This window comes from Camelus ferus, chromosome 6, assembly GCF_009834535.1.
Source record: "Camelus ferus isolate YT-003-E chromosome 6, BCGSAC_Cfer_1.0, whole genome shotgun sequence".
Lineage (NCBI taxonomy): Eukaryota > Metazoa > Chordata > Mammalia > Artiodactyla > Camelidae > Camelus > Camelus ferus.
Genome location: NC_045701.1, coordinates 53,546,014 through 53,570,704, shown reverse-complemented (window position 1 = coordinate 53,570,704; position 24,691 = coordinate 53,546,014). Strand labels below are relative to the sequence as shown.

General features: G+C 33.9%; 1 protein-coding gene across 3 annotated transcripts in view; it reads right to left on the bottom strand.

Moving 5' to 3' along the window:
- The window catches only part of STYX (serine/threonine/tyrosine interacting protein), a 34,793-nt gene extending 10,654 nt beyond the window's left edge, over positions 1 to 24,139 (bottom strand). The window contains exons 1-10 of one of the 3 annotated variants that reach the window (XM_032482059.1): positions 23,713 to 24,139; positions 23,372 to 23,432; positions 13,430 to 13,462; positions 11,991 to 12,044; positions 8,302 to 8,399; positions 6,194 to 6,254; positions 5,770 to 5,806; positions 5,311 to 5,350; positions 5,170 to 5,220; positions 3,316 to 3,388 (exon numbers count right to left, since the gene is read on the bottom strand). In XM_032482059.1, coding sequence (XP_032337950.1) covers positions 3,316 to 3,388; positions 5,170 to 5,220; positions 5,311 to 5,350; positions 5,770 to 5,806; positions 6,194 to 6,254; positions 8,302 to 8,399; positions 11,991 to 12,044; positions 13,430 to 13,447 — 432 coding nt within the window. In that variant the 5' untranslated portion in view covers positions 13,448 to 13,462; positions 23,372 to 23,432; positions 23,713 to 24,139. The remainder of the gene's footprint in view (positions 1 to 3,315; positions 3,389 to 5,169; positions 5,221 to 5,310; positions 5,351 to 5,769; positions 5,807 to 6,193; positions 6,255 to 8,301; positions 8,400 to 11,990; positions 12,045 to 13,429; positions 13,463 to 23,371; positions 23,433 to 23,712) is intronic. The other 2 variants (XM_006185419.3, XM_032482058.1) reach the window with 2 other exon arrangements.
- Between the last annotated feature and the right edge of the window lie 552 nt (positions 24,140 to 24,691).

The following is a 24,691-nucleotide window of genomic DNA, read 5'->3' as shown; positions in this document are numbered from 1 at the left end:
GTAAAAGCATTTCAATTCACCTCTCTCAGCCCAAGTCAGATCAAGTGGACAAGTACAATCAGCCCTCTGTATGCACAGATGCAGAACCCACAAATACAGAGGGCTGACTGTATTATGCCATTTTATATAATGAACTTGAGCATCCTTGCATTTGGAACCCACAGTGGGTCCTGGAACCAATCCCCCATGGATACTGAGGGATGACTGTATATTGAACTTTATGCCCCAAAAACAAAGAATAAATACATCTTCTTTCCAAATGCACAAAAAGTAGTCATAATAACAGTTGTATATTAGGTAGGCCACAAAGAAAACATTAGAAAATAAATCCCATCACCTTTACAGTTTTTTAAAAAACTCAAAATGTTAAATGAAATCAAAGAATATCAAGTTATAAAAATAAAAAAAAATACTGCATAGCAGAATCTGTAGGATATGGCTAAAGCAATGCTCAGAGGATAATTCATAGTCTTGAATTCTTGAAAGAATGAAGAACTAAGCTTTCAACTCAAGAAATTCACGAAATAACAGAAGCAGCAAAAACAACAAAAGCTAAGGAAAGCACAAAGCAAGCAGAAATTCAAAAATAGAAAAATTATATAAACTAACCTTATCAAGGGAAAAAGCAAAGATATACAAAATTAGAAAAAAGAATGGAAAAATAGTCACAGAATCAGAAGATATTAAAAGAACACAAGACATTATTTTCCTCAAATCTATGTCAAATCTTATAAAATGAATGATTTTATAGGAGGTTATGAAACCATCCAGTGTCCTGAAGAGTATATACAAATCAGACTTAACCTATCAAATAAAGAAAGCTGTCTAAGAACTGGTCCACTCTCAAACTATATGAATGAAATAATGAATAACTGAATTAAGAAATCAAGGTCTGATGATTTCACAGGTATCATATATAACCAAAACATTAAGAAGCAGATAACTCCAATCTAATTTACATTGTTCTAGAGTATATAAAAAGAAAGCAAGCCTCCATTTTACAAATGAGAACACTGTGATAGACACCAAACCAGAAAAGGGTAGTACAGGAAAAAAATTGCAAACTAGTATCACTTATTCCACTAATTCCAAACTCTTGAAAAAAAGATATTAACAAATAGAATCTAGCAATACATTAATGGAACATCGTCTACCAAAACCAAATAAGATCTATTTGTGAAGCAATAGGATGATTCAAAATTAAGACATCTAGTATAATGTGTGCGATCCAATAATTCAATTCACCACATTAATAGCTTAAAGGAGTAAAACTACATAGTCATTCCATTAAAAACTTTTTTACAGCTAAAAATCAACATCTATTCCAGATAAAAACTCTATATAGGAACAGATGAACACTCACACAAACACACACAGTGTAATACTAGAAGCACTGACATTAAAATCAAGAACAAAGTACGAGTACTACATCACTATTACTTATCATTGTTCTGATACAATGACCATCTAATGAGAAAGAAGTCAAAGAAAACTAGAAAAGTGTCAAAATTATTATGATTCAGAGATGAAAACCTAAGATAATCAACTAGAAAATGTCTTAGATTTTTTAGGATTTAATAAGGTTGCCAATGGGTAACAATAAAAATCAATAGCTTCCCTATATACAAATAAACAATTAGAAAACATTCTGGAGGAAAATTTTATTTACAATGGGAAAATAAAAGTATCTTCGGAATAAATTTCAAAAGAAATGCATATATTCTATACAAAGAAAACTTTATAAACACTAAAGGATATAGAAACTGACTTCAATAAATGGAACATAATCTTAGAGGGGAAGACTGAAAAATTTAAAGGTGTCAATGGTTTCTGAACTGTGAATGTAAAGATAGTATTATTAAAAACAACTACAGGACTCCTTCCAGTAAAGTTCACACCAAAAAATAAGTGTTAAGAACTTGCCAGGAAAAACCCAGAAAGAACATTAATGAGAGAATCCTCATTAAACTAAATATTTAATGTAAGTAATATAAATTACATATTACAGTTTTTAAAATTCTTTGATACAAGTGCAGCAATAAGTAAATCAATGGAACAGAATACAAAGTCAGAGAAAGACTCAAGTATAGATCAGAATTTGGTATATAATAAAAAAGGTATTTCAAATCAGTTGGCTAAAGATTTTCTTACTATACAAAAAGTCTTTATAAACCAGTGAGGAAAATACCAACAACTTGATAGAAAAATGCGCAAACCATAAGGAGTTGCCACTTCTACCACCTTGATGACAATGATTAAGAAGTTTCATGAAACACTTTTTGCTATTGGTATTGATTAGGGTATGGGTAAACACATCCTTGTTTCCTGGTGGTATAAGTTTTACATTATTTCAGCCTTTTTAGAAGCAATTTGGCAACATCAAGTTTCAAATGCCCTCTGACCCAGCAATTCCACTCTGATCCAGCAATTCCACTCTGATCAATTATCTTACAGGCATATTCACACATGTTAACAAAGATGTATCTACCAGGATATTCTTTCCCATACTGTTTAAAATCATGAAAGGCTGAAAACAATCTAAAAGTCCACGTATAAAGAAATGATCACATAAAACTATGATACATATATACACACATGCACATATACACATAAAAATATTATGCAGGTAGAGCTATATATGCTGTTCTAGAATGATCTTCAAGATACTAAACAAGCTGAAGTCAAGGATATCACTGTGTGCCTTTTAAATGAATGAAATAAAAACTAAAAGTAAATTTAATATGAAAATGAAGTAAAATTTAACATTTGGTAACCAAGACAACCTATTCTGTAGTGCTCTTTATGTCTCTATGTGAGATTTATTCCTCCATAAGTGGATGGAATCAGCCAGAGCACATTCTTCAATTTATGATTTTCCTTCTTGGAAAAAATTAAATAAACTTATCAGATGTTCACAGGTTTATTTTATTGTCTCTTTTAGAGCACCTTCTAGGCACCATCAAAATGAAAAGAACATGGAAAAGATATAGCACATAAAATAGAAAAAGCTGCTAAATGTAATATACTTAGAATATAAACTCTCTTATGGTCTGTATATGTGATCAAAACAAAAAACTGAAGAAATTTCTAACATCAATTATTTTACTTTATACTTAATGTGCCTTTAACAATTTTTCTTCTTGTTAACAGCAGCTTTTAAGAAAATACTTTTAAATAGAGATGTAAACGAGAATAAAGAATGAAATTAGTCAGATTATGGCAATTTTTAAGTATTTACAAAATACTACAACTAAATTAAATGAACATAAGATTTTAATTATACTACTTTAGACTGAAAGAGGAAGAAGAAGTTACCTGAAGTTGATGGACAAATCCAGCATTAGGATTAATACAAAATCTTCTTTCTTGAACGTAGGCAAATGCATCTCTGAAAACAAAAAAAGAAAACTAAGGAGATAATATTTTTCATGAAATAACCTCAACTTTTCCAGAATTTATCTAAAACCGGAACTTATCTAGCAATTTATCTAAAATAGGAAATCATAATCATACAGTTTGTACTACAGAAAGGTAGTGAGTTGCAGTGGAAAAACTGACAGCATGGTAGGACTAAATACTGCAATTCCTTTGCTTCCCAGCTGTATGTCCTAAGAGACACTTCTCAACTTCTCTAAGCTTTATTTTTCTTGTCTATTAATTGGGGATTACAATAATTCGTATCTTGGAGCACTATTGTGAAGATGGAAGATAATAAGTATAAAACATCTTGTATAGCATCTGTCACATAGCATATGCTCAGATATTATCATTGGTTAAATGAAAAGTGTATCTACTTCCTTGTGTCGTTGAGATAAAAGTGCCTGGAATAGTACCTGGTACGTGGCAGAGACTCAATAAATGGAACTTATTTTCAGTATTTCACTTCCCCTTTTTTTTTTTATTGAAGTATAGTCAGTTTCACTATTAACATTCTTATTGACATGGCACCAAATAATAAAGAGATACATACATAAAATATTGCCTACCAAGCATTAATCTTTTTCTATTAAATAAATAAAATATTTGTATTCAAATAATATTTTTTAAGAATACTTGAGCAAACTTTTCCATTATAATTTAAAGATAAAAGTAGCAAACAAACTAAAGCACTTGAATATCTACCATGTGTCAGGCATGTGGACCCAACGCTAAACATAGCTCAAATGGAGAGAGTAATGGGAAACATGACATAAGAATGAAGAGGTTGACAGGGGCATGTCATGTGAAGTTTCACTGGCCATGTTAAGAATTACTAAGGGTCAGAAACTTTTGAGAGATATTTAGGGTAAGGTGATATCCGATCAGATTAATCTTTTGAGAAAATAATTCAGAATGTGGTGTGGAGAACAGAACACACCAAAGAAGGAAAGAAACATGAGACCACTAAGGAGGTGCCTATTGGGAGAGTCCAAGGGTGACATGATTGGCGCTTGGATCAGGAGAGTAAATGATGATAAAGAGAAACAGCCAGACTCAAGGTATTTTTAGGACATAAAACAGACAGGATTTGGTAACAGGTCAGTTTGGGAAATGAGCAGTGCAAGAGAAGGCGGTATCAACGATTTCAACAGATTTCTAACTTGTACACCAAGACACACTAAGAAAGAAAATACTGTACACTGGCCAGCTTTTTTGTTTGTTTGTTTTAGGGTGAAAAGCTCATCAGCCTGGCCCCCTCCCCTCGTCTATGCAATATGCTTGGGAAAGATGGTTTTGGATAAGACAGAGTACAACGAATTTTGAATAGACGCTAAAATAATTTCTAGGTAATTTTTCATCCAACTACTGTTAAAGGAAAACATAATTAACCTTTTAAACAAAGCAAGCAATTATATCTTTGTGTAAGAGTTTTTAAACTCAGATTAACCATTCTCCAATAGTAAGCAAGCAGTTTCCCATGGATTATTTCAACTATAATTACCTTGGGTTCTCAAAATAACAAGAGATAGCACTAGCTCCATAAAACAACAAAATATTAGCCTAAGCAGATCTACACACGGTAGACAAGCTACAAAGATTAAGAGACTAATCACAGGATGTAAGGGTCTGCCTAATTAAACATAGACTAGATGACAGAATCAGATAAACTTCAAACTCCCAGACCATCTCCATTCAGCTTCATTTTAATGAGAATTTAAATTGTGGCTAGGTTTCAGAGTACTTTCTTACCTGTACTTCATTCCAAACGTTTCCATAATGTATGCAATAACAAAGGCAGCACTGAAGAGGGGGAAAAAATTTTAGAAAAAACAGAAAACACAACTCATTAATTAAATGCTAGAGAAAAAAAGATTATCTCTAACTTCATACCTCCTGGAGATCCCTGCATTCCCATGGACAAGAACTTTTCCTGAAAAATAAGAAATAGTTATTCTGATGGAAAGACATCTTATTCAGCAGCTAAAATATATTAAAACCATGTATCATACCACAGTAAAATATATCTTTTCTTAAACATTTTATATATGCAACCTGGATATTTATTAATTTTCAAATCTTTATGGTGTATTTCTATTAACTGTGTGGAGATTACAATAGACTTTTAGGTTATAGAGATTTAAAGCTGACTTAGAATTTGAAAATAGTTCTATGGGGATATTTAAGAAAGCCTACTCAAATGAAACAAGAAGTTGGGAAAATACAGATTTGGGAAAAGTCTACTATTTATAATTAAAACTTTCATATCCTGCATTTAAGACAAACACTGAAAAATCAACTGTAACAAATAATCTCCTAAAAATAAATGCAAGTAAAGGAAATATTATTTACCTCCACTTTGTAAGCTCCCATCAATAAACTCTTTAGTCTGAAGGCAAAATAAAATGTGTTGTAATAAAATATATGGTTAACATAAGCATAAAATACAAAATACATACAGTGAAACAAAATAAACTGAAAGTAATTTTCTGCTGATTTGTATGAATAAAAATTACCTTAAGTCAAAAATCTTCAAAATGCTGCAAATACAACTATTAAAAGTTTAAAGTTTTGTTTGAATTTAAGAAATCTGAAGTGTGATTTCTCAAATATATGGAGACGATAAAAAAGTTTTAAAAATAATAAATTTTCTTTAAAATATAATCCCACAATTTTCAGTCATAACAAAGTAAAAGCATTATAGGAGAAAATGAACCACAATTAAGAGGACAGATCTTAAAGAAAGTTTAAATGACACTAATATATTGATACCTACCATGGGGAAAAAACGTATTATATTTTCAACTGGATTATCTGCAATATCCAAGACTAAATATCTGAAAGTAGAATATTTTGTGATAAGCACACTTTCAAATAAAATTCTTCATATATAAAAAATACAAAAATTTCTTGGCAACCATGAAAATAATGCAAAACAACTTTCAAAATATCATATCCCCAAGAACTAAGCCATAGACTTTATACTGTTTGAAGGTATAGTGTTTAAATCCTTAAATAACATGTTACCATTTCTCTGATATCTTAGTATAAAAAACTTATCTGCTTAAAATAGAAAAATCACAAGTAGGAATAAACCTCTAGATTAGAGTGGACCTAGAAAATAAAGACAAAAATTGACCGTTTTCCTTGTTGTTATTCTTCTATTTCTACCAACTTCCCTAGGACTACAAGATTCTTCTCTGGGCGGTCATTCACAACCCTACAGAGCACAATTCAGAGGAAACCCAAAGTCTGAGAGAGAAGGAACTAACTAAAATAGAAGGCAGCAGTCGATGGAGCATGAGGCAAATATTGTTTGAACTAACCTTGAGTAGAGCAAAGCATAGCCAGAAGACCACCTGTCCTGGAATTTTACACTTTGAAAAACCTTTAAAATAAGGCATTTTAATATACTAGACTTACTTTATTTTGTGAAAAACTTCCATTTCTAACCTATCCAAGACCACCTGTTTATTAACACAACTATAGGTAATTAAGTTATAAAATTAATTTTTAAAGTCAATATTGCTGTCTTTAATGATCATTTTGGTGGTAACAACTTCAACAAATTCAGAGCTTATCACAGAGAAGCTGCACCTAGGACATTTTGGCACTAAAAATAAAAATTCTATACCAATTAGAAATGTATGTATGACATTTTAAAATACAACATTTTCATTTTCTTTAATGTACACAAGTCTGTATGTGTGTATACATAATACACATATACAATAGAGAAGGTTTAGAAGGAAATACACTAAAATGCTAACTAAAGTTAAGTTCCTCTGGGTTGCAGAATTATGGACGACTTTTAAAATATTTTTCTTGGTGTCATTCTGTATTTTCCAAAGTATCTATAAAGAACAAGTATTTCTTTTGCAATTAGAAAAAAATTCAATCTATTTTATTTTGGAATAGACATTCCTTTTCTAAAACTAGTTTTTTATTAACTGATAAGTATACATACAGTAAAACATTTTTACAGTATAAAGATATTTGCAGTGAAAAATAAGTCCCTCTCTACCATTCCAGATCCTAAATTTCCCTTATTAGAAGCAACCATTGTCAAATTTCTAGTCTGTTAGTCCAGAAATTTTCTATGCATATACAAGAATATATGCCTAATGTATTGTATATATTTTAAACACATCAAGAGTACACACAACTCTGCACCTTGCATTTAATAAATCTTTTGAGATTAGTCCATATCAGCACATAGAAATATTTCATTCTTTTCTACAGTTACAGCATTCTACTGCATATTCACACAATATATTTTAGAGTATCTCATACTGATGGTCATTCAGGTTGCTTTCATTTTTACAAACAATGAAGAACATTAAAATATTTTTAACACATATGCTGTTATATAAAATACAAATATCTCTAGAATGGTATCCAAAGCAGAGTTAACAGTAGCTGCCTCCTAGCTAGAGATAAGCTAGGTAGCTGGGTTAAGGGGAGGAAAGACTTTTTCACTGTATGCCTTTTTGAACCCTTGGCCCTTGTATCACAGCTGTAATATGCCTTACTTTTAAAATGAAGCTAAAATAAAGAACATGAAAAACCATGAAATGCTCAATGGCATTCATCATAAGATAAATGAGAAAGGCAAATTAAAACTATACAAGATATCATTTTTACTCCAGGAGAAACTTTTCAGTATACATTCTTTTGAACCTTTAGAATTCCCCATAATGTGCATGAATTACTTATTTAAAATACTTTAAAGGAAGTTTATTCTTTAACTACTGTATTGTATGACCCATCTTTATGAAACAGGTATGTACAGAAGAAAAATCTGATATAATAAAATCAACTTGAAATAAAAATTACATGTTTATTACCCTTAACATTTTTATAAATTATAGCAACAATTCTTACCTAAACAATTGTTGAAAGTTGGGTTTAATAAAGTTTGCTTCAATATTTTGTCTTATACACATTATATGAGTTATTCCATGTTTCTGTAGTATAGGTAGCTACAAAAAAAAAAAGAGGTAAACAGGAAAGAGAAATAGTTTAAAATACAAAATATCACCTTACTGCAGCATGGATATTTGAAATACACAGGATTCAACTTTAGAATTACTATTGCTACATCCAAGCCTTAAGTACAGGAGATTAAAACTAATTGTATAAGTGATCAGCGAAATATTTCAATGACTCAAGATTACTACACTTCATGTCCTTAAAAGGCCAATAGGATTATTTTACATCTCTAATTTCAGAGTTTAATATGATCTTAAAGATAATTTATTTGGGGAACGATATTATACTTTCATTATATACCTTTTTGTACCCTTTCACCTTTCTTATCATGTGTAACGTACTTTTATTACTTATTATATTTATATATTGCTCACTATTTATTTATAATACTACATCATGGTTAAAGGCATGGGTTTTGAAGTCATGAGGGCCCAAGCTCTAATCTGAGCTCTGCTAATGACCACTGTGGCTCAGTTTTCTCACATGAAAATGAGGGAAACACCACCTATTCACTGAGTGGTTGTAAAAACTACATGAGATAATATAGTGCCCGGGACACACGGCAATTGTTTTTAGTAAATGGCAGTTACATATACTGACTACAATTTTTATTTTTTAGAGAGGACTATGACATGAACAGTTGTTCAACATCACTGACCTAATTAATAGCAGTACCAGAGCCCAAATCTCTAGACTGCTCCCGGCCTCTTCCAGTACAATTTTTCTACTGTAAGTTGAAATTAATATATACAAGTCACAAAATCTAATTAATTTTTTAGGGTTAAAAAATTCTTCTAAAGTTAAAACTGGCAACTCCAAATGATATATTCTGTGGTGCTTTTTTTGCTATGTATTTGAAGCAATTTAACATGACAACTCTAGAAGCTATCAAATATTTATTTGCAAGTGATATAGCTTTCAGTGAATTTATGGATAACATGTTACTTTAAGAGTTAGAATATAAATTCCAAGAGAGTAAGAACTTTGTAAACTGATTTATGTTAAGTATGCATAAACCAGTGCCTGGAACACAGTAGTTGTTCAATAATTATCTGTTCAATAAATGAATGAAGAAATCATGCTGGCATGACAAATCAGAATAAGCTTGAGTTTTCTATAATATTGTCAGTTTATAATCCTATACATTTAATTCCTTTTCTATATTAAGTGGTCCAGAACAGCAATACTAATAATTCACCAGAGAATTCAAAGGATAGTTTTTATCTGTTATGGACTGAATGTGTGTGTCCTAAAACTCCTATGTTGAAGCCCTAACTCCAAGGTAATGGTGTTGGTTGGTGAGGCTGTTGGGAGGTAATTAGATTTAGATGCGGCCATGAGGGTAAAGCACCCATGGTGGAATTACAGTGCCCTTGTAAGGGGAGAAAGAGACATCAGAGCCTCCTCTCTCTGCCATGTGAGGATGCAGCAAGAAGGCAGTAAGCCGTGAAGAGGGCCCTCACCAAACCCAGCCATGCCAGCACCTGACCTCAGACTCCAGCCTCAAGGACTGCGGGAAACAGGTGTCCTCTGAAGCCATCCAGCCTATGGTGTTTTATTACAACAGCTGGAGCTAAGAAAATGTGGTTTTTAAATGTTAATTTCTGCAGCAAAGTTTACTAGGTCTTGCACAGATTAGAGTTTAGTTGTCTTTGTATTTCCTGAGTACATCCTGAGACAGGGGAAGGCAGGTAAGCATTTAGTAGGATTAATAATTAATGTTTCATATTCACATTTATGGAACTTCAGAAGTGCATTCAACACTCACTCCTCTGTTTATACTTGATCTATGATATGTGAAGAAGTTTTCATATCTACTTTCTTAATGTGAGAAGCTAGCAGAAGACATACATAATTAGGGATAAAAACCTGTTTCAACAAGCTTTGAAGGCACATTAGATTACTATTACTACGTAAAAACAAACAAGATAGAACCCAAAAGTAATAGCACACACAATATTTTTCACTTTTCAGCAGATTTTCACTTAGACAAAGCCAATTATGACCTTATCTCATACCTAAAAACCACAGAAAACTTTCACAAAAAGAAATAGTTCACCACTTACAGAGCCTAAATTTGTCCCTTTTATTGAAACTGGATTTTAATGTAATAAAAGATAGGCTTAACTAAATGAGTATTATTCCCTAAGGTTTCTTTATCACCATTATTATGCTGCCGTTGTTGATACTGTTTGGATGATGATATGAAAAGAAATACGGGCTATATGATGGTAACTCACAGTGGGAAATAATCAAATTTTGCCATAGAAGCTTTTCTTCAGTCTAATGAGACCATGGTGAAATTAGGGGGAAGAGGTTTTGAGAAGTTGAACTATAAACAAATACTTAAAAATTAACATGACAAATAGTGTAACAAGTGTATTTATAAAGTGCAGTGAGAATACAAAAAGCAAACAATGTAAAACCATCTTGAAGGCCAGTATTTGTGAATGTCACACTATTCAGGCAATAACTTTTATGTTTATCTTTTACAAAGCAAGTCACAGTTAAGTCTATAGTTATCTACGCTATCCTTTCCTTAGTACTTATTTATATATATATACTTTTTACCAACACCCCATCTTTCCAACCTAGCTGTAAGCTATCAGAATGACTAGGGCTACTTAGATATACCTCAACAGTAAAAAGCCTTCCAGTTCCAAAAAGAATGACATTAACTTTAAAAAAACTTCCAACTACCTAATATTTATAAACATATAAAATTGCATCAGAAAAGTTTTAAATTCTACAGTTTTTATAAAACCTACTGCAGTTAAGTATTATATACAAGAATACTAACTTCTAAATAGGCAGGGCATTGGGGAGAACATTTTTGATATAATGTTTCACATTATACTTCAAAGAGAATTAGTACCATTGTCATAATTCACAGGGCTGAATCCTTCAGGAAGTAGCAACAAGACTGCTACATACATTTAAATAAGATCTACACTTTTAACTATGTTAATACATAACTTACTGAAGAAATATATTTCAGTTTAACTATATAGGGCATCTATAATATATAGTACAGTACTTTACAACCTGGATCATCTAGACTTCTAAAGTCTGGAAAAACAGAAACAAGATTTGAGTCACTTCAATTAAAATACGTCGGTGTGTATGAATGCATTCGTGTGCTCCCTCAATCTCTCTCTCTCTCTCACACACACACACACACTCACACACACTCTCTCTCTCTCTCACTCTTGATAAGGTAAGGTTAACTAAAGTTAAATAACCTTATTTTGTGATTTTATTGTATCTCATTTTTTTTCAGAAGCTATGATTAACAATTACAGATGTCTAATATTTTAGAGGATAAATAAATTAATGGTCAATTTTAACTACACAGATTTCATAAGAAAAGTAAAATATAAAAACTCATTTGTGATTTGTGGTGAAACACTGGAGAGTCACTGGTCCAGTAAAATTTGGAAAAAGTAGATACTGCAGAGTGACAATTACTGTTAACATGCAATATTAGTGGACATTCCCTCAAATAAAACTCTACTAAAAAAAATTTACTCCAAATAGTTGGTCAATAAAGTCTCTTGATGAACCTAATCTAAAGTTCATACCTTGCTTTTCATAGCAGAAGAATATGGGCCTAAAAACAGTCCAGGTAAAATTTCCTAGGGGAAAAAAATTGAGATATTTACCATCAGCAATTTATACAAAATATGTACCATATAAGTGGATTTGTGAAGTGTTTTCATACTTACAACAATTTCCTAAAAAGTTTGTCATTTAGTGAATATTTTCTAGCCATACTGAGCAAATGATTGGGAGGAGAAATGCAGATGTGTTTTACATAATCAAATGACACTTTTAAAGTTTAAATGCAGTTCTGAAAAGTCAGGTATTTGAATTTCCATAGTGCTTTTTATAGGTAGTTTAGGTAGAATTTGTACACTGTATTTTTGTCCTTTAGATTAATAAAACATCTCTAATTTTACTCTATTCCCTGCCAGAGTCTAGAAATAAAATAAGTATTAAAAAATCATCCCTTTGGAATTACACAAAACCTTATCAGTCAAATTGAAAGTAGCACAAGATAAAACAAGATTACAACTGTTACCTATGTAAAGTATTATTGCAAAGTTTAAAAAAAAAAGACTGCTGAAATTGAGTTTCGCAAGTTGAATCAATACTTTCTGAAAGATGAATTAAATTTTATTCTGTGTGAATTCAATATAGAAAACTTTCAGTTGAGCAGTATTATACCCTATATACTAATATAATGTAATTTGGTAGTGCACTTCCATGGGCCATCATAATCGTGTATGTATAGGTCTGATTTCTCCTAACAGCTTCTTGTGGGCAGAAACTAAATTTTACTCATATTTGCATTTCCCATAGCACCAAGTAAAATGATTAACCACAGGTAATCATATATTTTTTAAAAGTGAATGTTCACCAAGAGAGAAAGGAAACAGATTTTTAGAACTCAAGGGATTCCCAAGAAGGGGAGACACTGCTTGTTCTTGGGGCTAGCAGAGTTGAAATGAAAAAGAAATGCAAAAGAAAAAGGTACTGCTATGTGGATTAGCTATCACTAATTCATTCATTCCATACAATGAGTATTCAACTCAATCTTCTGGAGAACTTTATTATGAAAGTTGACTAGAAATCAGACACAAAGATGAACAATTTGTCAAAGGGTGATTTGCTTTACAATAAACTATCTTGAGTTTATATAAATTAGACAAGCACAGAAAGCAAAGTGCTTTCAGAAAGAATACAAATATTGTACCCAATTTTTCAGATGAAGAAAAACAAAGTGACTCATTAAGCACACACATATATTACTATCTCTATGGTTCTAGTCTAAGAAATTTCCCATCTTTTTAAGAGCCATGAGTAACTTTAAATATGTTAACATTTCAAATACTCAGTGAGGAACCTGCAGATCACGAGTCAGTAAGACTCAAATCCTTTGTGAAATCAGGTTGAATTCTTTAATAATGATAATAACAATAATACAGGTTGGCTTGAATAAACAAGAAGTTTGTCATACCTGCATCTCTCGTCTCATAGGGTAGGTCCACTCCTTAAAAATGGAAGGAAAACATAAGACAAGAAGTAAATAACATTATGAAAAATATCACCCAATTAAAGCTTAAAGATGTGATATACAAGTCTATGGATTTTTAAAGCATATATTATACTTAAAGAATATTCTACAAAAATAGCAGATTCAATTGACTTCACAAACAACTGAAAATTTAAATGACAAGAAACAATGATTAAGGTAATTCTTTAAATAACTGGGCTTCCAAAATTATAATTGTTATTTCATACAATGGATGGAATAGCTCAATAATCATAAGAATAGATATTCCAGAATTTTCTCTTAAAAATGATCCTCTAAGTTAGAGATGTCACACAGACTTTTTGTCATTCATGCCAACTCTAATCAACTGGTGGAAGACAGCTAAAGCCCTGTGTGAAGAAAGACTTGGGAAGAAAAGAGTGCTATGATCAATGAGCAATATCTGCAATGGATGAAAGAAGAATGGAATATAATAGGTGTTGCATTCCTGATCCAACTTACCAGATGCCTATCAAACAGCCTTTCCCATATCTTACTTGGGCTTAAGAGTCTGTCTAGTTCAAGTCCCTTTAAACATACACTTCACAAAAGTATACAGTTCATTCCATCTTTGGAATGCAGACCAAGATAAAAAAGAAAGTAATACAAAATGCCAATGGCAAAAGACAGAAAATATTTTAAAAGTTAGAAAAAGAAAAACAGTTACAGTGAATTGAAACATGAAGAATCAAATATAGTACAGATAATCCTCATTTGTAAATGGCCTGCATTCCAAAAGCTTCTAACTTGGTTGCTTAAAACTCAGAATTATAAATAGTAATTAGGTTTGTAAAGTTAAACTACACAAAGTTTTTTTTTAAAACTTTTTATTTTGAAATAATTTTAGAATTACAGAAAAGTTGTAAAAATAATACAAGGAATTCCCTTTACCCTCCATCCAGATTCCCTAAGTCAGAAAAGTATTTTTAACACATCAGTTAGAAATGTTATACTCTGTAAAGGAAAGAGAGAATAATACTCCTAAAATCACAGTCAGTATTTTTTTAATAGAGAAATAAAATACATTTTTTGTTTTTAATCTTGAAAATTGGTCTAGTAATGAGTAGACGTAGACTATTAAACCTGAGAAATCATCTACGTAATGACTGTTAAAGTATATTTTTAAAAGTATCTTTAAATGCACAGCTGAACTAACAAGTGAGGGAAATCCCCAGATAGATACACTCACAAACACAAGAAAGCACAAACCTAGAAAGGGGACTGAGCGCTGAAACAGAGCATCTGATCTTTTCATGGCCTATTTCTTTCTGTTCTTTCAAAATGGAGATATAAAAGAACTTATAATGAGGTGTTAAAATGCCCAAATCTGAATGCAGAGCTCAATGAATTTTCACAAACATACACACCCACATAATCACCACTCATCAAGATTTCCATCATCCCAGAAAGTTCTCTCACTCCTCTTCTCAGTCACTATCTCCTCTTTTCAGAGGTAACCACTGAATTCTACCACTATAGATTTTAGTTTTGCCCATTCTAAAACTTCATGTAACTGGAATCATACAGCAGTACTATTTTACATCTGGTTTATGTCACTCAACCTAATGTCTGTGAGATTCATCCATGTTGTGTATGTCAGTAGTTTGTCCCCTTTTATTGCTGTGCAGTATACTACTGTATAAATATTACACCATTTACTCATTCTCCTATTGGTGGAGCTTTAAGCAGCTTCCAGGTTTTAGCAATTATGAATAAAGGTGCTATGAAAATTCTTTTGTATGCCCCTTGGTGGACATATGCATTCATTTCTCTTGGATATATAAGTGATATATAAGTGGCAATGGAATAAAATTTTCCAAAACAAATTTACACTCCCACAAGCAAATGTATGGGAGTTCTAGTTGTGCCACATCTTCACCATGGTCTTACTTTAAATGGCACTGTACATGAAACAAACCCTAGGACCTGCTCAAAGTGGGAAATCAGATCACAACCAAAAAGCTGGGACCCCAAAAGGCAACACCTTCAATGAAAGATAAACTGGAATGGGGCATGGGGAACTCACTTCATTCTCATAAAAATGAACACTCTTGCCTTTCTTAGCTTTGGTTCAGAGTAGGTGGTAGTGGTAGTAGTGGGGTGGGGTCTTCATAACTACAATCTGGCCTTCACTCAAGTTTGGCATTGGAATTCAATTATCTTTGTTAGGCCAAGTAAAACTTCAATGTCAAGTGGTTCTGGGTAGATAGTGTCCATGGATTCCTAGGAGAAACAGATGCATTTTCTCTCTGGAGGAACATACTCTAAATCTAGATCAGAAATAATTCAAACTAATAAATTCCAATGAACTCACAATAAAAAATTCATTTTAAAAAAAAGAGGAAATAAGCCACTATGAAAAGCAGACACAACTGAATCCCATACACAAAGACTGCAGATATTAATAACAGCAAGGAAAAACATAACACATTTAATATAAAGAAATAAGAGTAATAAAAGTATAACCAAAAATTAAGAAACTAATTTTTAAGAGCGCCAAAAGGAATATGTAGAAATCAAAAAGTACAATGGAAATGAAAAATCAGCAGATAGGCTAAACAGAAGAAAGGACACAGCTAAAGAGAGAATTTGTGAACTGGAAAACAGAACTAATGAAATGATCTAATTTCAGAGTTAGGAAATATAAGCAGTTAACAGACATATAAGATAGAATTAAATGGTCTAAAATCCACAGAATCTAAATTCCAGAAGGAAGGGTGAGAAAATAAAGGAGAGATATTAATAAGAATTTTCCAAAACTGGTTAAAGACACTATACCTCAGAAACAGGTAGCCCAATAAATCCCAAGCAAGAGAAGGGAAAGAAATGCACAGGTAAAGAGTGAAACAGTAGCAAATCAAACACAGAAAGAAGAATTTCTTTTTCCAGACTAAAAGCAAGTATAAGAATGGAAAAAAATCAAGGCCAGAAGATCTATACATATGCAATTAATTTTCCTGAAAGACATTAAGGCAATTCAATAGAGAACGAAAAGTCTTTCAATAAGCAGTGCTAGAACAACTGGATGAATGATGGGAAAATAAAATGAATTTGGATCCTGACCATACAAGGTGCACATATGCATGCACACACACACCTCATCTCTCTTATTCCTGTATCTATTTCCAACACTTGATGACAGTGCCTGGTACAGAACAGGCACTCAATAAATAACTATTGAATGAATGAAAAAAAGTGTGTGTGTATAAACATAAACGCAAAAATGATCTAACTTCCAAAAGAAAACATAGGAGAGTATCTTTGCAACCTTGGAAAAAGCAAAGATGTTTCAAAGAGGGCAAAAAGGTACTAAGCATAAAGGAAAAATAATTCAGTAAATTCAATTTCATGAAAATTAAAAACTTCTGCTCAGTTAAATACACTACTAAGAAAATGAAAGATCAAGCAACAAACTGAAAGAAAATACCTGTGTAATACATATATCCAACAAAGGACTTGTATCCAAAATACAATACACATCAACAATAAAATGATAACCTAATTTTTTAAGTGGGCAAAGACATCTCATTATAGAAGATATTTAAATAGCCAAAAGCACATGAAAAAGTGCTCAACATCATTAGTCATTAGGGAAATTCAAATTAAAACCATGAGATACCACTACATACCCACTAATGACTAAAGTAAAAAAATGACAACACTGAATGTTAGTGAAGATGTAGAGCAACTGGGACTCTCAAACATTGCTGATGGGAGTATAAAATGAAATGTTAATCATACACCTACCCTATTAATTAGCAATTCCACTACTAGGATTTACCAAAGAGAAATGAAAACATATGTCCACAAAAAGACTTGAACAAAAATATTCAAAGCAGCTTTACTCATCATAACCCCAAATAACCCAAATGCCTATCCACAGTATAGTCATACAATGAAATAATATTCAGCAATAAAAAAGAATCAACTATTTACAAATACCATACAGATGAATTTCCCACATACTGTGTTAAGGGAAAAAAGCCATAAACAAAACAGTCCACTTTGCATGATTCCACTTATAAGAAGTTCAAGAACAGATAAAACTATAGTTAAAGAAATCATCACGTTCATTGCCTAATGCAGGGTTGGGTAGGGGCTGCCTGGAAATAGACATGAGATAACTTTCTGTTTTGGTAGACACGGTCTGTATCTTGATAGAAGCACTACTTATACTGGTGATTATACTTATAAAAACTCACTGAACTGTACACTTCATTATCTGTGCATCACACTCTCTGTAAATTTTATCTCTATTTAAAAAGAGAGCATCCAGACAAAAAAGACAGATTATCTAAAAAGGACAGAATCAGACTGACTTCAACTTCTCAACTACAAGAATGGAAGGCCAGATGACAGAGGAATAATACATTCAAAGTGGTAAAATAAATAATTGTTAGTCTAGGATGTATGTTGAGAAAATTATCTTTCAAGGACAAGAGTGAAATAAAAGACAACTCCATACAAACAAACAAACAAAAAAAGAGTTTACTACCAGCAAGCTCTTATTAAAGGAACTTCTAAAAGATTTTTTTTTGAAGAAATGGTACTATTATTGTCTCTATTTTACATTTCTATTTTAGGCACAGAGAGCCTACAGAACCTGACTTGAAGTTCAGGTAGTCTGATTCTAGACTCGTCTCTCAATGTAAGAAGGAACTATACGGCAAAACTATAGTTTACATTTAAACAAATATTGATGGCATATAATAATAATAATAATAATAATAATAATAATAATAATAATAATAATAATAATAATAATAATGTTTGTGGAGATTAACAGACTAGAAAAAAACATATAGTTCACAAGCCAGTAGAGAGGAAAATGTAATCAAATTATACAAACTGAATGTTTACCTGCTTCTTTAACTTACCAATCAGTATGTTATAACCTTTTTACATTGAAGATTTTATAGGGAAGTTAGGTCAAAAACTGTCATTTTAATCTTGGAACCCCTAAAATTGAGTACAAAGCCTGCCATAGAATAAGCACTGTAGAGATCCATGGCACTAGATTCTATGGATATTATTTCTTTTTCTCTTCTTTCTTTTTTAAAAAAAGATTCTCTAATAGTCTAATAGCCAGGCTTGTCTTCCTGAGACAACTTGTCTGAGCTATGAGAAAGAAAGTGATTAAAGAAATGTGTACTTTCGAGTTTACCTCAAATGAAATCTCTACATTATGTGTGATAAAAGAAGAAAAACAGAGGAACATAAATAGGGAATTGGTGTACATAAATTTCAGGGAATACTAGGCAGTATGTCAGAAGACACTTAAAGCTATAGAATAAACTTGTGCTTCTTTCTGGTGTATCAATTTTACTAGATTTTTTTTTCTGGAGAAATAAAGTATTTTCATTGACTACTAATTTAAAACACTTTTATTAAAACAAACATGAACATATGGAATAGAATGCAAAATTTACATGAATTTTTAAGTGAAACAAGAGGCTTCACATAAATGTTGAGCTTCCCATAAGGTTACATGCAATAGAACATGTATGCTGTATTTACATAAGAGATATTACAGGAGTAAAAAGCAAGCTATATAGTAAGAGAATGAAAAATTACTCCTATTCACAGGACAGATAAGCATGCAGCCAGTCTACTTTAGTGAGGGTGACTTGCTGTTATAGTCATGGACCCTTTGAAACCTAGAAAGCTTTCTCTTATAGAAAATTTCATTTCGAACATTTCCTGGTGCTGGCATCAGACCTTAATCTCAAGAGTCTACCCTCTTTGTTTATCTAGCCCTGATTATTACCTACAGAATAAATCTTAAACCGGCCCTGTCTACCAATTCTGCCTTTTGCGTACTCAATCAAGATTTTGAAAGTCATTCGTGCTGTCTTGCTCTACCAGACATTTTTCTGTCTGAACATGTCTAATAACCAAGTCTTGACTGTAACACACTCAATCTTAATCTTAGCCTGCCCACACTGTTTCTAAAATCCATCACTTTAGAGATGGCAGTATTTATGGGGCAGACTCCCATTATAACTGCCAATGATCTATTGTGAATTACTACTGTAGATAATTAGTAGAATCTCCCAAACTTTGATGATTAGCCAAGCAATCCAACTATATTTTTCAAACCAAAACAAGCCAGCTAAGCCAAAATAGCCTTTATTGTGAAACACAACATGCTTCTGATAGAAATTAATTCACAAGTGAAAATCCTTCAATCATCAATATGACCTAAAAGGTATCACATATTAGAACATCTTTCAGGCTCTCTTTCCTTCTTAAGCAAATGCAGTTTACATGATATATAAAATTGCACTTAGGGGACAGAAAAAAATGTTATAAAAAGGTTCAAAGAACAATAAATAAATAAACAAATAAATGCACCAAAGGATACAGGTTGTAATCATTAGATAAATAAAAACCACACAGGTGCACCTATCATCAGATAGATCAGGCTGGCTGAAACACGTAATTTTTAGAAATAAAAAGATTTTTTTTATATAGGTGGGAGGAGTTCAGGAAAAAAGAATCATCAGAATTTTATACCTGAGCTGGGACACTTCACAAAACAGAAGAGTACAGTTTCTTTCCTCCAAAAAAAGACAGTCCTCTGTAGAATAAGCTCTGTCCTTTAGTTCCCACTCTGAGCTCAAGTTTTGCTTAAACCAAAGGACCAAAGGAGATTTTCGCTCTAAAAGGGAGAGAATTGGGGGTATATGGAGAAGCAGAGGGGTATTTAAGTAAGATGCTTCTAAATAAGTTAATTCAAAACCTAGCTGCCATTAGAATTATCTAGCTCCACCTTAGACCAATTAAATCAGAATAGGTGCCCAGGCATGGTTATTTTCTAACCATGGGTGATTCTACTCTACAGTCAGGTTAAAAAAAAGCACCATTCTAAATTTAAAGGAGCTAGGAGAGGGACACTCAGTCAGACACATTAAGCAACTCCAATTTTTGATTCATTAAGCAACTCCAATTTTTGATTCTGTACTAAGAGAATCAAAAGAGAAAAGAGTATAGAATGGGTGACATTTAAGTAGCCAAAATGCAACAGAAATAAATTATATTTCACTTTCTATCTGAATAGAAGATAAAATATTAATTTTTGAATTATAAAACCATTAGCCTAACTATGCAACTAATTTGTTTAAAATTTGTTACTGTAAGCTGCTCTTTTTTTCTTCACATGTTTAAAAAAACTACTGTAATCTTGTCACAAGTAAGACTCTACTATCAAAACCAATCAAGATTCTTTCATTAATTCAAAAAACTACCACCAAGCTTATGGTATACATCAGACACTCAAATGAAAGAAACAGTGGCAAATAAGACAGGACTTCCACGGTGATTAAGCTCCCTTGTGAAACTTTTAGGCTACTGTGGAAAATAGACTTTGACCAAAAAAAGTGTAACTGTTATAAAGATAGGTATAGAAGTAAAAGTACCAAGTGCTACAGAGCTTCACAAACCTGGGGGATTAAACTAGTCTGGAGAATGGAAGAGGGGACAGAAGGAACTGGCAATATCAGGGAAAGCTTCTCTGAAGAAATGATGTGCCTTAAGTGAGATCTAACCCAAGAGCAAGTAGTTAAATTAGGTGAGGGCAAGGGGAATGCTGGTGGTCAAGGCAGGGGAAAACAGTAACACAAAGGTCCTGAGGTAAGGGGGGAAGGCTAAAGCATTCTAGAAAATGAGAGAAGATGAATATGGATAAGGAATATAGAGAATGGAGCAAGGGGAAGGGTAGCTCATAATGAGATTAGAGAGGCAGGCGGATGCCAGTTCACAGGACCATGTAGTGACGTTAAGGGTTTGAATTTCATCCTCAAAACAATAGGAAATCACAGCAGTTTTAAAGGAATGACAACCTTTTTGCAAATTGATCTAAAAGCTAAATTTTTGCTAGTACTGTCCTATCTAAAGAGTGTTCTGCCCAGTATTTCAAGAAACCTGAAAGTAGTATTTTTATAGAGGTGATAGGATCATCAAGCTACCATAACTTAATTACATCAATCATTAAGAGCCTTTACTGAAATCTCTTTAATTTCAACTAAAGCAAGATTTGGATTGTGATTAGTAGTGTTTGCTATGTGGAAGAAACTATGCTGGCTGGTCACCATAACCACATAAGACCATTTGACACTTTACATATCTCACTGGAAATTAGAATATTAACATACTGTTTTATTAGTCAGTTTATCATGAGTAACTATATGTCCTATTTAATGGTTATAGCTTTCTCTGCCAAGAAAGCACCCTCCATATTCTGTGGAAATGCTCCTATGGTTTTGGTGGGAGGGCTGCCTATAATAAACTTTACTCCCCTAGCCCAGGAAGTGAGTATATGACCTACACTGGACTTACTGTATTCACACCTTTCTGGCTCTCTTGACTGATCCAAAGGATGGGCACATGACCTAAGTTGGGCTAGATTTTAAACATTGAAGCTTAGAGAAAGGCACTTTTATTCCTCAATGTGCAAGCGATAAGGGTGTGACCCTGGAGCAACTGATGGCCAAACTCCATACCTGTGGAGAAGCCCAAGAAACAAAAGAGACCCTGAGAAAAAGTAAAAACAATCATGAATGAAAGACACAATGAGTTCTAATGCATTATAATACCATCTAGTCAAGTCCCTGAGATCAGCTGCACTCCAAACTTTCTGGATTTAGTGACTTTTTTTTTTTGCTTAAGCTCCTCTGGTTTTTGCCACTTGCAACCAAAAGATAACAAATATCCAACACTATGAAATAAGGAATGAATTGATTTTCAGTAGATAATGTGTACATCGTTATGTGCTAGCTTCAAGCATTACTTCTGTCCCACACAGGAAAGGAGCCATATTCCTAACAAGATTTTATCATCTTTGGAGGGATAAGCTATATTATTTACACAATAAGAGATTAAATGCAAAGTCTGTAAACATTTTAAACTAGAACTATTAAGATTAGAACAGAGAAGAATTAAGGTGTATTAAAAAAGGACAATGAATTAAGGATCAGGAGACCAAGGTCCTTATTGTGTCCTATACTAGGTATACCATTTATTCTTAGTTAAGCTAGTTTCTTCACCTGAAAAGTGGGAATGCTCTACATCATGTCTAAGGTTGCTTCTAGTACTGAAATTATTGAATCATTTTGAGGATATAAAAGCATACACCTCATTTACATTATTCCATATAAAACAAAGAAAAAAGTGTAAATTTGCTTTTAAACTAATCTAAATTGGGACTTCCCCCTCCTATTTAAGGGCAAACTCTTAAAACATGAAATTCTCAAGGATTACTATCACAAGCAAAAGATCCTCCAAATAAAAAATGTGAACCACAAATGAAGATATTCAATAGAATAAATACTTGGTATAAGTTAAGTGGTCTCTTAAAAATACAAATTTTAGATTTCTTCTTTCTTGATCCAACTAAAGCATAACTGAATATCCTTGCCTATTATTCAGTTTTCAGAAAAATTCTAATTTAGTAGTCTGTAATACCATAAAGTACTTTAAACTAGGAATAGATGGGGGGGAAACTCAATACAAACGTCAGGCAGGGAGTAAGTACAGAGTGGGATAAAAATAACTCCGAATTGTAAATCAGAAGACCAAGTCATAAAGAATTTTATTCACAATATTAACTTCCTTCCATAGGGCAAGTTTTTTGAGTGAAGCTTTCAGATTCAAATCAGTAAATTTTGTGACATTTTATTCAGCTAGTCCCGGGTTGCCTCAAAAAAATCAAAAACCAAACTAAACCAAACCAACTACGTCGGGAAACTTTTTGAAGGCACACTTTCAAGTTCAGGCCCCAGATCTATTCCACACACGTGAAGCCATGTGTCCCACAAGTGAATCGATGACACCAAGGATAACCCCTCAAAATGAAATTAAAAACATCACCTTCCCACTGCTTTGGCAGTAAAAGCGGAACCTTACTTCAAGCGAGTCCCCGACGCCGAACCTAGGAGGGAAAGGACTGCTTTTGCTCATCTCCGTGAACTAAGCGGACCAGAGCCGGCCCCTGCGCCGGCGTCTCAGGAGGGGAAGAGAAACTCAGTGAGCCAGGGTCAGAACTGACGGCCCCCGAGCACGAGGCTCCGTCCCAGGGTCCCGGGACGCCCCTCGGGAGGCAACCGGGTTTCTGCGGAGCTGGAGGCTTCGACGGTTGGGGCCTGGGGTCGCCGCTCGGCCGAGGAGCCACAAGGGGAGGCCTGTGCGTGGCAGTCACCGGACAGACTCACCTCGGCGTCTTCTTTGCACTGTGGGAGCGAGGGGAACTCCAGCTTCACGTCCTCCATGGTCCCGGCCCGCGAGCTTGTGGGTGGGGTGGGGTGGGAGTGGGGGTTACCCGGCCGGCCCTACCCTCGAGCTGGCAGTGGCGGTGAGAGGAAGCAGGGCGGGTAGACCGAAGGACTGAAGGGCAGACAGCGGGTTTACACTAAAACACGCAAACTAAAGGGTCCCAGTGACTCCGGCGGCGGCGGCGGCGACAGCCGGGAAGAGGAGGGTTGGGCGGCTCGTGCCCGGCCGCCATGCTGCTGCCGTTTCCCTTCCCCCCGAGTCTCCGCGCCCCTCAGGCCGCCCAGGCTCCGGCACCAGCACGAGCCCTACAACCGTCTCCCCTCCTTCCCCACAAACCTCCCTGCGCCGCCCCAGCCAATCCCAGCCCACGCTCGCCTTCGGCCCGCCCCCCGGGGCCACCAGGTGTCAGCGCGCCGCCGCCCCGCCCCTAAGCCAGAGCGCAGACGCGGGGGGCGGGGCCCCGGAGGCGCCGCGGCGGGAGCTCACCGGGTGAGGCGGAGGTGGGACTGCGGCAGGAGGGAAAGAACGACGAAATCAGCTCTGCCCTTTCCGACAAGGCGCAGATCCCTTCTTTGGTATATGAATGGGCAAGAATCCTAGGCACCATAAACTGCCATACGAAAGGAAACTAGTTTCTCCTCTCTCAGAATCCTGCGCAATCTGTAGTGAGGTTATAACCAAAGGAGTGATGAATGAAGAGTTCACCTTAAAATTATGCTAAACAGAAAATGAAACACCATTATTTTTAAACGCATCGAAACGGTGTACTTTAACGAGTACTTAGGAATATGACAACTAGAAGATCTCAAGGCCGGCAAGTAGAAAAAATCCTTATAAATAGAAACAATTGATAACTCAGTAAGTTGTAAATAATACCGAAGAAAGGTCTCTTCCTTTAACACTTCAACGTTTTATTAA